Source organism: Alligator sinensis, unplaced genomic scaffold, assembly GCF_000455745.1.
Source record: "Alligator sinensis unplaced genomic scaffold, ASM45574v1 scaffold753_1, whole genome shotgun sequence".
In the NCBI taxonomy this organism is placed as follows: domain Eukaryota; kingdom Metazoa; phylum Chordata; order Crocodylia; family Alligatoridae; genus Alligator; species Alligator sinensis.
This window is the reverse complement of record NW_005842625.1, coordinates 64913-77346: the sequence shown is the minus strand read 5'-3', so window position 1 is coordinate 77346 and position 12434 is coordinate 64913. Positions and strand designations below refer to the sequence as shown.

Sequence of the window (12434 nt, the reverse complement as noted above, 5' to 3'; positions counted from 1 at the left end):
ATGACCCCTGCCAGCTCCCTCAACACCCTTGGGTGGAGGGCGTCTGGACCTGCAGATTTAAAAATGTCTAGCCCTTCCAGAAGATCCTGAACTACATCTGCACTGACTAAAGGCTTGATAGAGCTATCCCCAAGATTGTCCCTACCTCTGGTAGGTAGGATATCCTGGTCCCTGTTCAGGAAAACAGAGGCAAAGAAACTGTTAAAAATATCAGCTTTCTTGTCTGGCGTGGCCACCAGATTACCGTTTGTGTCTTGCAGGGGCCCTACATTGCCTGGTGCCCTCTTCTTGCTCCCAATGTACTTGAAAAAGGACTTCTTGATGTCCTTAATCCTGGACACTAGCAAGAGTTCCATCTCTGCCTTGGCCTTCCTAATAGCCCTCCTATACTCCCGGGCCAAGGAGGAGTACTCCTTCTTGGTGATAGTTCCTCCCTTCCACTGGTTGTACGCCTCCCTTTTAGTCTTCAGGCATTGCTGAATGCCCTTGCTGAGCCAAAGGGGTTTCTGAGCACCCTTACCCCCCTTGCTTCTCTCACCTTATTTATGTAACATGCATGTTTTATTTTGGTCTTGTGAATAGGATGAAAAAGATAATGACTAGGCACATTGTCAGTAAAGACAAGCATGAGGATTCTGTACTACCCAAAAGAAGCTGCCCTTTCCGTTGATAGGGAATAAATTATGATCAAGTAATTACAGTTGAAGTCTGTGATTGTGCCTTCATTCATGTGCAAAATATTTTTAAAATTACTAATTGTCATTAAGTCAGTAAGTCCTTGTTAAATGATTAGTATAACTGAATATTCTGTTATTGATAGAATAATGTAATAAAGCTCTATATACCACTGTAATTCTGAATTTTCTAACTATTTAAGATGATTTTGTTTCTCTCATGACCTGCAATAGAAGCAGTTTCTTTTTAAAGCATATTATAGGTCTTCCATTAAGTGGCTGGAATGATTTTATAATAGAAGCTTGTAGTACATATGTAACTATAAAAAAATGAGAAATGTGTTAGAAATGAGAAAAATATGTTTCTACCAGATACCTAACCTAAACAAATTTAATTTACTACAGATTTCTCTAGTGAAAAGTTCTTTAACATGACAAAAGCTTGAAAAGTAAAGTTTGATAGTAGTAACTTTTTCTAAAAGAAGCTGCCAGGAAAGACTCTGTTCATTGTATGTATCTACAATACATTATAACAACAGGTAGTTCATTAGAGTGAATATTTTTGGACGTGTTAAACTTGCTCTTCATTGTTTGCTTCAGCTATCAGTAGGACAATTGGAGGACCACTGAACATTTGTGGGAGTGGACTAGGAATGAGTTTCTTTCCTAGTCTGGAATAAACATTAGAGAACTACGTTCTTGTCTAGACACCATGCTATTTGAAGGCCTGCTTTGATTTTACTTATATGAATTTAAATGTTATCCTCTGAAATTTTGTGTTTTAATCTGAAATATCTATAAATAATACCACAGTTCTTTGCTGAGACTAGTTTATAATTTCACACCGGGAAAAGCAAAACCAAAATGATAACAAATCAATCGTTAAAAAAATTGGATGTCCGCCACAGTGGGTGGATTACTGTAGGATTAGTCTTTAACAGGAAGTTTGAATATAAAGGCGGTGGGGAAAGGGTACTTAGCTTTCTAGGAAAGAGGGTGGTCCAAGTATAATGGGTAAAGTAAAAGAAGGCAGGCCTCAAGCCATCTAGGGAAAAAAGTAATAAATTGGAAGAGATGAGTAATAAGAGTATGAGAATGAATTCAGGAGAAATAAATAGATGCAATGCAGCATTTTGGAGGTGGTAAACTTAAAATCATACTCTAGAATATTTTTACATTTTTCTTTAAAATTATTTTAACTTTATTACAGAATCCAATTTATCAAATAACAAATTTAACATTTAAAGATGCACCCAATCTCTTTATGTATATTTTAAGACAGATATTTAAAATTATTTTTAATTTTTTTTCCCCTTGTGGGGTGGGAAACAGGATTATCTTGAAATTAAGCGAATGATTTTCCCAAGATTTTACTTTCTCAGCAATGCCGAACTTCTTGACATTTTAGCTGAAAGCAAAAATCCTGATGCTATACAGGTAACATTTCAGTACTACTTTCTAGGAACATTCTTTTTGGGTTTGATAGTAAAAGTGACAGACTGTTGATATTTTACCATCCCATTTTCTTTTACATCTGTACCACAGCCTCATCTTGTAAAATGTTTTGCAAATATAAGGAGGCTATATATACGCAGGCATGAACAGAACCCTACAGTGGTGGTGATGATCAGATCTGCTGAAGAAGAGACTCTTCAAGTGCCAAAGTATGATCTACATTTGTGAATGATAAATACAATAGAAATTTGAAGCAGGAAAAAAAAGACATTTCTGTTGTGGTTGGGTTTTTTTGTTCCCAGATGGATCTTTCTCATAAACTTTATAATTCTGGAAGGATATTTCAATATAGATAGTGGTAGTTTAGGATTTTGCTGTAGTTAAGAAACTGTTTCCACAATTACAGCTCTGGCTATCACCTAACAGTGTATCTTTTAAATATTTTGAACATTTGTGCCATGGAGCTCTTACCACAGGCTTTTATAAATCCTCAAGGGGACCATTTCAGTCTTGGAGAAAGTAGATACAGTTTCCATTGATGTGAATGGAATTTACTAGTTTCAGACCTGAAGTTGAATGTTGAGACAGTTGTTAATACTACATATAAGGATTAAGTATGTCTCTCTTCTGTTTATAACATGCATAATTCCATATAAATTCAGAAGATCCTCAGATTTGTTGCATAACAACCAGTACACACTTTGTGTTAGAAAAAATACATTCTGTAGCCTAGTCTCCTCTAATACTAGGATCTGTAGCCTGTCCCTCTTCTCTGCAATTGTGGAGGCTGTTCAAAATTATCATGGAACCCATTCTGACCATTCCCTCTCTTCCGGTTTTCTGTCAGAATTTCTGCCTGACTTGAATTGCACCTTGCCATTTCTTTACTTTGATGTTTTTCAGGCAGTTTCAAGCAACATATAACACTTTTTTCCTTTTCCCTACATCAGGTGTTTTAAATTTGCTCTACCATTAGTCTGCAGATTTGTCACTGCAGTGCCTAATTGCTGGGATTCATTTACTCCTCTCCCTGGGCATGGCCAGTCTTTCTCAGGCAAATCTAGGTTAATCTAAGCAAAATCTTTACATGGGGCAGCATTTATAGTTTTTCTGAAGAGGGGGAATGATGGTCTGCCTCCCCTTTTTTCCAGCATGAATAAGGTACCCTAACCTAGAAGCAGTAGGGCAAAACATCAAGGGAGACGTATCTAGAAGTTTCAAAGCATTTGCTATAAAAAGAAGCAAGAGACTTTTCCTTGGACCATAGCTGAACAGACATTTCTACGAAGTTAGTTAAGAATAGCAAACAATATATTGATTATAGGGATCTTTTGTTCTCTCTCTCTCAGGATTACCTTATTTACCCACATAACACCCCTCCCCCCAATTAGTCCTCCAAAATTGCATTCTTTGTCTTGAGTGGGGAACCTGATTTTCTGCCCAGGACGGAAGCATGGAAACACTGTAAAATGGCTCTTGTTTCTGTTTTCTTCTCCTCTCCCCCAGCAGCTGCATGAGGAGGGGTGGAGTTCAGTCTTAAGTAGGAGCTACAGTTTTAACCTTTCCACAGGTGAATTAGAGCAGTAACAGAACCTAATCTTCAGCTCAATCATCTTCCTTTTCATGCTCAAGCAAAGCTACAGTTTTAACCTTTTCAGAGATTAATTGACTTCTTTTCCCCAAGCAGGAAAGAGGGAGGATGAGTGAGCTAAATATTACTAGCAAGGTCAGAACCAGGTAGCAATAATTCTGGGGAAAAAAATTCTTCATTCTGCCTTCCTAAAAACAAGGTGTATGTCTTTATTTGGGGTATGCAAAAAATAGTATCAGTTACTTCTACACCTTGGGGTCTCTTCTTCAGTCAGATCCCTGGACTGCTTCTGTCTTTTACTATTGCAATATCCAAGAGACTAAGACAATTTGCTTCAGTTCGTTTCTGTTTTTGCCCAAATTTTTACTTTTTTGTTTTTTCTTTTCCTTTTTCTTTACATAATACTTGTCCTTGCAAAATACCATCAGTTCTTTACTCTTATACTTTGGATTTGATGCATCTACAAAATGTTCAGCAAATTCAAAGACTGTATATATCATGACTTTAAATGTTCTTTGTTGTGTTCTCAGCTCAATGTTTTCTACTGAGCCCTTACTTTTGAGCTATTCTTTGGGATCATCAGGGATTGTATCTATTACACATCCTTCAAACAACACAGGCCTATTTTGAGTGTGTTTCTCCACTGGCTGTTCAGTATAGGGCTTGGTCTCCAGCAGATGAGTTTGAGTTTGGTTTCCTTGAGTCCAGTTTAAGATTTTTTTTTTTAATAACTCAACAGTTACATGACAGCCTTTTGAAAGAGAACTTTAACCTGCTGAATTTGATCATAATACCTCTGACCTTAGACATTTATCTTCATGCAACATAATTACCTCTTTTAGAAACTTGCCCTTTGTTGGCAAACTAATGTCACCAAAATCATACTTAATTTTTAAATAGATTTTATCCCACAGGATGGATATGTGCATGGGATTTTCTATCTATTCAGAGAGAATGGATTTTCCATTCTATCTGGATGGGTTTTCCTTAGATACCCTGCTTTCTGGCATTGATAGCATATGGACTCAGGTCTCCAATTATACGTCATTTTAGTTACTTCCCACTCTCTTGGAATTGAATTCTGCCATCTTACACCTCCCTGAATGGGGTGAAGAGCCCTCCCTCCAGCATATGAAGCACACAATTCTTCCCATACTTTTCTAGTTCCAACACATCTTATTTCAGCACCTACATTGTTATGACTCGGTGTCTGATATACTCCTGACAACTTTGCAGCATGTCTACCGGTTCAGTATGCTCTGGAATCTCAAATTCTTTTCATGCATCATGCATACCATACCATAGTTTTTCCATGGCACAGCTGTGCTACTGCATCAGCTGCTTCAGGATATCCTCCCTGCTGACTGACCTTTTCCAACTTCTAGATCTGTATCTCAAACTCTTGTTCTGTTCTGGAAAAAATAGTCTTTCAGCAAGCTTTTGTCCTGCCTAGGCTAGGCTATGTCCTGATTACTGGGGCCTTTCATTTTCTGAGTACTGTGACCTTCCAGGTCTCCAGGCTGGTTCTACCACCTGCAGCATTTTTATTACTCCAACCTATTGGCCTTCACTACTCTGGTCCTTTGACTTCATCACTTCAGCTGCCACGATCTCCCAGTATCAGAGGAAGGTGTGAAACCTTCGCGTCAACTGCATCTCCCAGCCCCAGGGGCTCCATGCACCCCCCAGGGCTGGGAGATTGCAGCCACACCCCACAGCTGCCAGGATGCAGCTGGGTCCCAGCATCAGGAGGCATGCAGCTGCAGGACTCTGGGTCCTAGCAGCTGTGGGTGCTGCCAGGGGCTGCTGGGGCTGAGAATCCCCTCCGTTGTGGGACTCCCAGGCCCAGCTGAGCGTGGTGCACACCTGCAGCTGGGGGGAGGAGGGGGCAGCAGCAGGGAAGATCCTGCTACACATGCAAATTGAAGCTCGATAGCAACCAGCTATAAAGTTAGTATACATTTTCAAAGCCTAACTTTATAGCTGATTGGAGCTTTTTATAGTGTGATAGGTACTTCACACATGTAGCTGTTCTCAAGGTAACTGCAATTAACCAGTTAATTGTACAATACTGTAATGTGCAGGGGGGGCCTCAGTCTTCACCAATGGTTCCTTGATCTTTTGGATGGGGTTAACTTAGTCCACAGTGGGTGTGTCTACATGCTCATGCCTTTGCTACTGTGTATTACATTTAGTACCTCTAATACAGGGGTAGGCAATTATTTTGGGTAGAGGGTTTGACAAGCCATCGAGGGCCGCATGACAGGCAGCCATGGGCAGCTAAATATTAATTTTCTAAATTTTTTTAGGGGCCCCACAGGCCAGATAGAAAGGCCTGGCGGGCTGCCTTTTGCCTACCCCTGCTCTAATTTGAGGTACTAAATGAAGGCACGCACTAAGCTGTCCTAACACTTGGTAGTAAAAGTAAACACCTTTTTAGTGCCTAATTCTACTTCACATTAGCACTGTTTTTACCATGATGCTTTAATGCACAGTAGAATAAGCTACTGTGCATTAAAGCACATGTGTAGACACACCCAGTCTTGTCTAGGAGGCAGATTTGTTTTTCAGAATCTGGCAAAGAATGTTTTATGAAAACTCTTTGATCTCGCTTGCTTTCTTCCTGGGCTCGAATATAAGGATCCAGAAGAATAGCTCCAGAATCTTTAAAGGTCTAAAGGGCTTCACCATTTTTTTAAATTAGAAAAAGACTACTCTCAAAGGAAAGCTCTCAAATGTTGTTTGGACTTCCCAGGGAATTCCTGAAGAATGGAGCCAGTCAGATTTTGCCAGTGCAACTGATGTAGCCATATTACATTCTATCATGTGAACATGATCCTCACAGGTTGTAAAGTGTTAAGTGTCATCTGACATTCAGATTCAATGATCTTAGCCCCTCTTAGGCATTGTCTAGGGCTCAGCTCTGATTTGGGCTTCCAGCAGTGGGGCCTTAGCAGCTGGGGACTCAAGCATACCCCACACATGCTCTGCTTATTCAAGGTCCCAGGTACACTCCAAACTCAGAATTTTGCCATTGAGGCTTCTCTTAGATTATCTCCAGCTCATTTCCATGCCCACCAGACACCAAAGTTTGAGAGCAGGCACAGAAGGACAAGTGTGGAACAGCCTTACTGACATATAGTTGCAGATTCAGGTAGAGAGGACATGGGTGACTGGTTCTTTATCTCCATTCCCTTTCTTTCTTTGCCTCTGCTTCCCTCCAAGCCCCTTACCCTTGCTCTGCACTGGGCTGCTCACTATTGCTACAGGGCCAGGCTAGGGCCATGCTTAGTGCCCCAGGTTGCAGCATGGATGGAGCCTGCCATCACGGAGCTAGAATAAGGCAAAAAGGAAGATGGACAGACTGTGGAGGGCAGGAGATGGTGGGATGTGGGGGGAGAAAGAGGTTGCAGTGGGGAGACGATAGGGTGCAGAGGCTGGGGGCGGGGAGGGGAGGAGGAGCAGCTGGCAGCAACTGCAGCTATGGCCATGACCACAGTTAGGGGCCCGAGCCACAGCAGCTGCTTGCCGCCACCTTCCTTGTACTCTATTCTAAGACAAGGGGCTTTTTCCCTCATGTTAAATGGGAGGGCAAAAACCTTATTTTGGTATCAAGTAAATATGGTAGTATTAGCAGGATTAATAGTTTCTCCCTTGGAGTAATGTTATTAATCTGTTTCCTTCACTGTTTACATACGACACCACTTTTTAATATTTATTACATAAAATCAGGTTCCTCTTTACATAGCATTTCATAAGAACAGAATCACTCTCTAGTATTATTCCAAATTCCTTTCCTTTCATATATCTTATTTTCTTGCATATAACATGCCCCTGAGTATATGCACACCCTATTTTTGTAAGGCCCCAAGAAGGAAAAAAAAGTCTTTCCATGGAGTATGTGTAAGTGCCACAGATCCGGGGTCTCCAGGGTTGGGGACAGGTTAGTAAAGTTAATAAACTGGGGAAAGGTATAGTCCAGTAGAAATGATTATGCCATTTATTCAAGTAAGATTGTAGGAATGCTATTGTAACTCTTCAAAATAAGTAATAACAATAAATGAACTTTTGAAATACTGTTTTTATAGGAGTGTTCGTGTCAGAGGTCCTGTTGAGCAGTGGCTAGGAAATGTAGAGAGCAGTATGTTTGATATGGTAAAAAGGTAAGAATATGTTTTTCATTTGCTAATAAACATGCTATGCCAGGCATTTGGTTATGTTTATATTTATGGCAGCAGCACCCAGAGACTCTTGTACTGGAATCTTACTGAACTTTGTGGTATACATAGGTAATCTGTGCCTCCAAAGATCTTAAAACCATTTTAAAAATCAACAAAAGGATTATCATGACTGCCATCTAGAATTAAAAGGGAACAGATCAAATACAAAGTTTAAGGCTGTGTTTGGGAGCAGTTGCATGTAAGTCTTCAGAAGTTATTTTAGATTGCTAGACTTAGCTTTTTCAAGAGACCTGAGCATTAATCCACTACTCCTGGAGCATGACTGCAGTTGCAGGATGTGAGCTGTCAGTTGGCCTAGCTGCATAAAGTTGTTGGCAGGTAGAGCATTCAGATTGATAGCTACCTTGAATGACTGATTGTTATTCATTAGACCTGGCTCTTCAAAGCCCTGTCTGAACTTTTGTGATTAGACCCAGTACGATCTTTACTAAGGCAATAGGGGAGATTGGGGAGGGGGAGTGGGGTGGGGAAGTAAAAGTAGTAGTAAATTGATATAATATAGCACAAGTAACAGACACTGATGAAGTGCTGTGATTTTGTTTTTTGCATTCTGAATGCTTTTATTCTCTGGAATGGGAATGCTATTAGTCCCATTTGACTAATGTTTCGCAGAGATCATGCAATTTGTTTCATGAACAAAATGTTAGACTGTAGAAACATCTCTTAAGGGCTTGTTTCTACAAGATGAAGGGTACCAGATGTATGGTTCTAAGTATCTGCAAATGGCATTGAGGTTGGCGAGCATTAGCCATGTTGAACCCCTAGTGATCTGGTATAGCACAAAAAATACTCAGAACAGCAAAATTTGTTTGTTCTAAATACTCCCCACATTAGCTAGGGATTCTTCAATGTGATTCAAAACCTTGGCATATAGCAGCCTCATAACTGGTGAAGGGCATTTTGTGATTGATCACTTAATTTATGCTGATGGTATGATATATTTGTAGATTTGTAAACCTTGGAATCATAGAGTGGAATAAAGTGAAATTTAAACAGTGGTTTCTGACTCATCCAGGACAAGTGGTACTCCTTGTGGTAAGTATTGTTGACAACTCATTCAAACCTGAAAATAACATTACCATTTCACTTTAGAATTTTTATTCATTGAAAATTTGTTTTTAATATTTGAATCTTGTTAGTAATGCTATATAGAAGTGCTTTTCTAAACTTCTTTGTAAAATGCTTGACAGGTCGATGAAAATATGATTCATTGATTTACGTCTTTTAATTTCTGTAGTTGAATACTGTTCCTACAGTCTGGAACATTTTAACAGTTCTCTGGAGGAGGGACCATTTTGTGTTCAGCAGATAAGATGAAAGAGAAGGTAGTTTTGACATTGGACCTCAAATTTAATAGACTTAAAGTAGGTAGAAAGTATTTTAAGGGCTGTGACAGAGGTTCACTGTATACCCAGGAAAAAAATTATTGATTCATGATGATTTTATATAAGTACCATTTAAGAATGTGAAAAACATTAATATAATTTCTGAACTCAAAAATCTAAAAAAAAATACAGAAGAATATGGGGGGAAGGTTAAGGTCAATACAATCTTTAGTGTTTGAAAAGCTTACTTATTTGTGAAAGGCTTGTTTATACGTGCTGTAATGTCTTTTTTTTTTTTGCCTGTGTGTTCAAAAAGGAGTTATCAGTAATAAAAGAAACTGCAATTAATGCTACTAGGATAATTCTGCTTTTTTTTTTTTTAGAGCCAAATCATGTTTAATAAGGATTGTACAAGAAGCTTCCAGAGTTCTGACCAAAAAAAGGAATGCATGGGTGTTCATGACAAATTAGTGCATTGTCTTGAGCAGCTTGCTGAGATGGTGTCTGACATTCTGCCACTTCACAAGCAAACCACACTGGAAGCATTTCTTACTCTGTACATCCACTGTAGAGACATATTATCTAGTCTGATGGAGAAACAAATCTTCAAACTGGATGATTTTGAATGGACAAGGTACAGTTGTTTTAAAGTATTAGAGCCCTGAATAGTAGCACTAAATGTTATAAAGGCTGCCAGACATTTCCTATTATGAGATTGTTCCAGTGATATATTTTTTTTAACTTTGCCAGACTTTAAGCATATGGTACTGCATACAGCATATCTACCCAGGCTGGGATGAAAAATGAGTTGTAGAAGTAGGGCTGGCTAGGCAAGGAAAACGAGGTTAGGATGAGCAGCCAGGAGTGAGAAAGAGGCAAGTGCAGGAAAAGGTACAGGAACAGGATGATTGGAATGGGGTAGGAGTTGAGTACAATCTCCTTTTAGAGCCAAAGATTCTTTTTTGAGTGACTGTCTAAATATACATTCCAGTGAGCAGTCATCCCCAAATAGGGCAGCAGTCAGTAGAGGAGCCCCCACACACCTGTGTGGATGTTCATCTATAGTACATATAAGGCAATGTGGCTTCATTTGTCAAAAAGAGTGTTATGGACTAAATCAAAGCAGTCTGGCATCTTGATGCATCTTCTGCATTCAGCTCAGACACTACTTTGCCTTAGCAGTACCCAGGTGTTGCATATATGTCCATCATACTTTGCACTTCCCACTTGCTTCCTTGGTATCCTGACTCAATACAGAGCATTTCTGCTGTCCTTACCAAATGGAGGTTTGGGGCATTAAACTCTGTTTGTAGGCTTTACCATTGACTTCATAGCCATAGCATCATATCAGATGGAAACCAGCCTGGTGTCATACCGGTCACTGACATTGAGACCAAAGCATGAGGCAGTGCATAGTCAGTTGCCCAATGAGTTGTTGCCTTTAGAATCTAACTCCAGCAATGATCATGGCAATGACCAGGTCTCTGATCAGTCCTGCAGATGTTCATGAAGACTGTCTTCCAGCTTTTCTCACCTCTCTTTCAAATACAGGGTTGTGGGTCATCCACCCATAGACTCTGATATCCTGCTCTTGGTCTCAAGGCTCATTCATGGCTTTGCTCACTTGCCCTCTTGGCTCTGGGTCACTCTGACTGCAGGGCTTTTTAAGGACAGAACACACAGCTTGAGATTACTCTAATTCTTTAGCCTTCAATACTGTTCTGCCATCATCATCAGCCCCTAACAAGGACTTATCAGAACTGTGATCCCAACCTTGTATCTTTATCATCCCCAAATGGGGTAGCAGTCATTCAGCCACTCTGTTAGATGCAAGAGGCAAACATTTTTGGGTGATATTTTTTATTGAAATAACATATGGATTAGCTCTTAGACATAGACATATAGATAAGCTTTTAGGTATGAAGTACTTCTCATCAGACCTGGGGATCCAGGAATCCAGAGTGGCCCTAACAAACTCCAGTCACTGTACTGGAAGTAGGTTTGACTTCTAAGCTTATATCTTAAACCCCAGGGTCTAAAACAAATATAGGGTAGTGTGGAAATCCCCCACTTAATGGGAACACCTGCCTTTCATCAGCCAGTTATCCAAATCCAAGTATGTCATATTATTGTTCCAAAGGAAGACAGTTACCACTGTAAGGATTTGGATGAAAAGATGAAAACCCTCAGGGCCACTGACAGATCAAACAGTAGGACCTTCTCTTGGTCCTGGTGTAACTGTCCTGGAGCACCTCAAGGTAGTCTGCTGCCCCCGGTAGTTGATATTATTCTGTTGGCCCTCCCCTCATCCCAAAATGCCTACATACCTCTCACCTGCCAGGACTTGATGATATTGAAATTTAGGAAGTAGGTCCTGAGGCCATTAGGACAGGAGCAAATTTTACATGTCTCTTTCTGCACATCTCTGAGCCACCTTTGCTTTGTGTCTATGGTCCTTTGGGCTCTCTGGCCCTCAGTCAGCAGTCTAGCAGGCTGAACTCCCTGAATTCAGTTCCTTGATTAGGCTAGAGCAAGATAGCTTGGATCAGGCTGTGATAAGCATTCAGCCTTGTTATGTTGATTCTGCCTCTCCTTTCCAGCCTGCTCATAATATTCCTGCCACCTCCAACTCCTTCAGTCCACCTCAGTGGGCTTAACCACCCTCCAGTTAGTTCTAGCCAGGGTGCCTTTCCCTCCCACCCCAAACTACCGTGCCAATCTGTACACATTCTTCCTGGGCTTATTCACAGCATCCAGTTCCTAGCACTGCTTCCATTAATTCCCAGTGGGGAGCTCCTGCCTCCAGCTCTGCCTGGATCAGACTATCCCACTTTGCCACTGCAGCTCAGTTATATCCCCAGGGCCTGCTTCTTTCAGCCTCCCAGCAGCTTATCTTCAAGGCAACGATCCCCATTTCCTTACTGTTACTCTAATTCTCTGCTAACCGGGTAGTTTCCTGTGTCACTGAAGGGGAAAGTACAGTAGGCTAGGCTTGTTGTTCAGGGCTGCTGGAGAGTGTGGGCTTGCCATTCAGCAAAGGGGAAACACCTTTGGGTAGCTGAGGAACCACATGACTGGAAGGGGCAGTACTTAGAGGCATATAAGCTTAGGGTTTGGAGCAACGAGGGCAGTCTGGCTGTGCATGCTG

General features: G+C 40.6%; 1 protein-coding gene across 1 annotated transcript in view; it reads left to right on the top strand.

Annotated features, from left to right (window-relative positions):
* LOC106722754 (dynein heavy chain 6, axonemal-like) overlaps window positions 1-12434 on the top strand; it is a gene marked incomplete at its 3' end in the record, with an annotated part of 89220 nt that overhangs the window by 22379 nt on the left and 54407 nt on the right. Inside the window, exons 5-8 of the mRNA XM_014524540.2 lie at window positions 2007-2111; window positions 2220-2338; window positions 7809-7883; window positions 8909-8996. Coding sequence (XP_014380026.2) covers window positions 2007-2111; window positions 2220-2338; window positions 7809-7883; window positions 8909-8996 — 387 coding nt within the window. The remainder of the gene's footprint in view (window positions 1-2006; window positions 2112-2219; window positions 2339-7808; window positions 7884-8908; window positions 8997-12434) is intronic.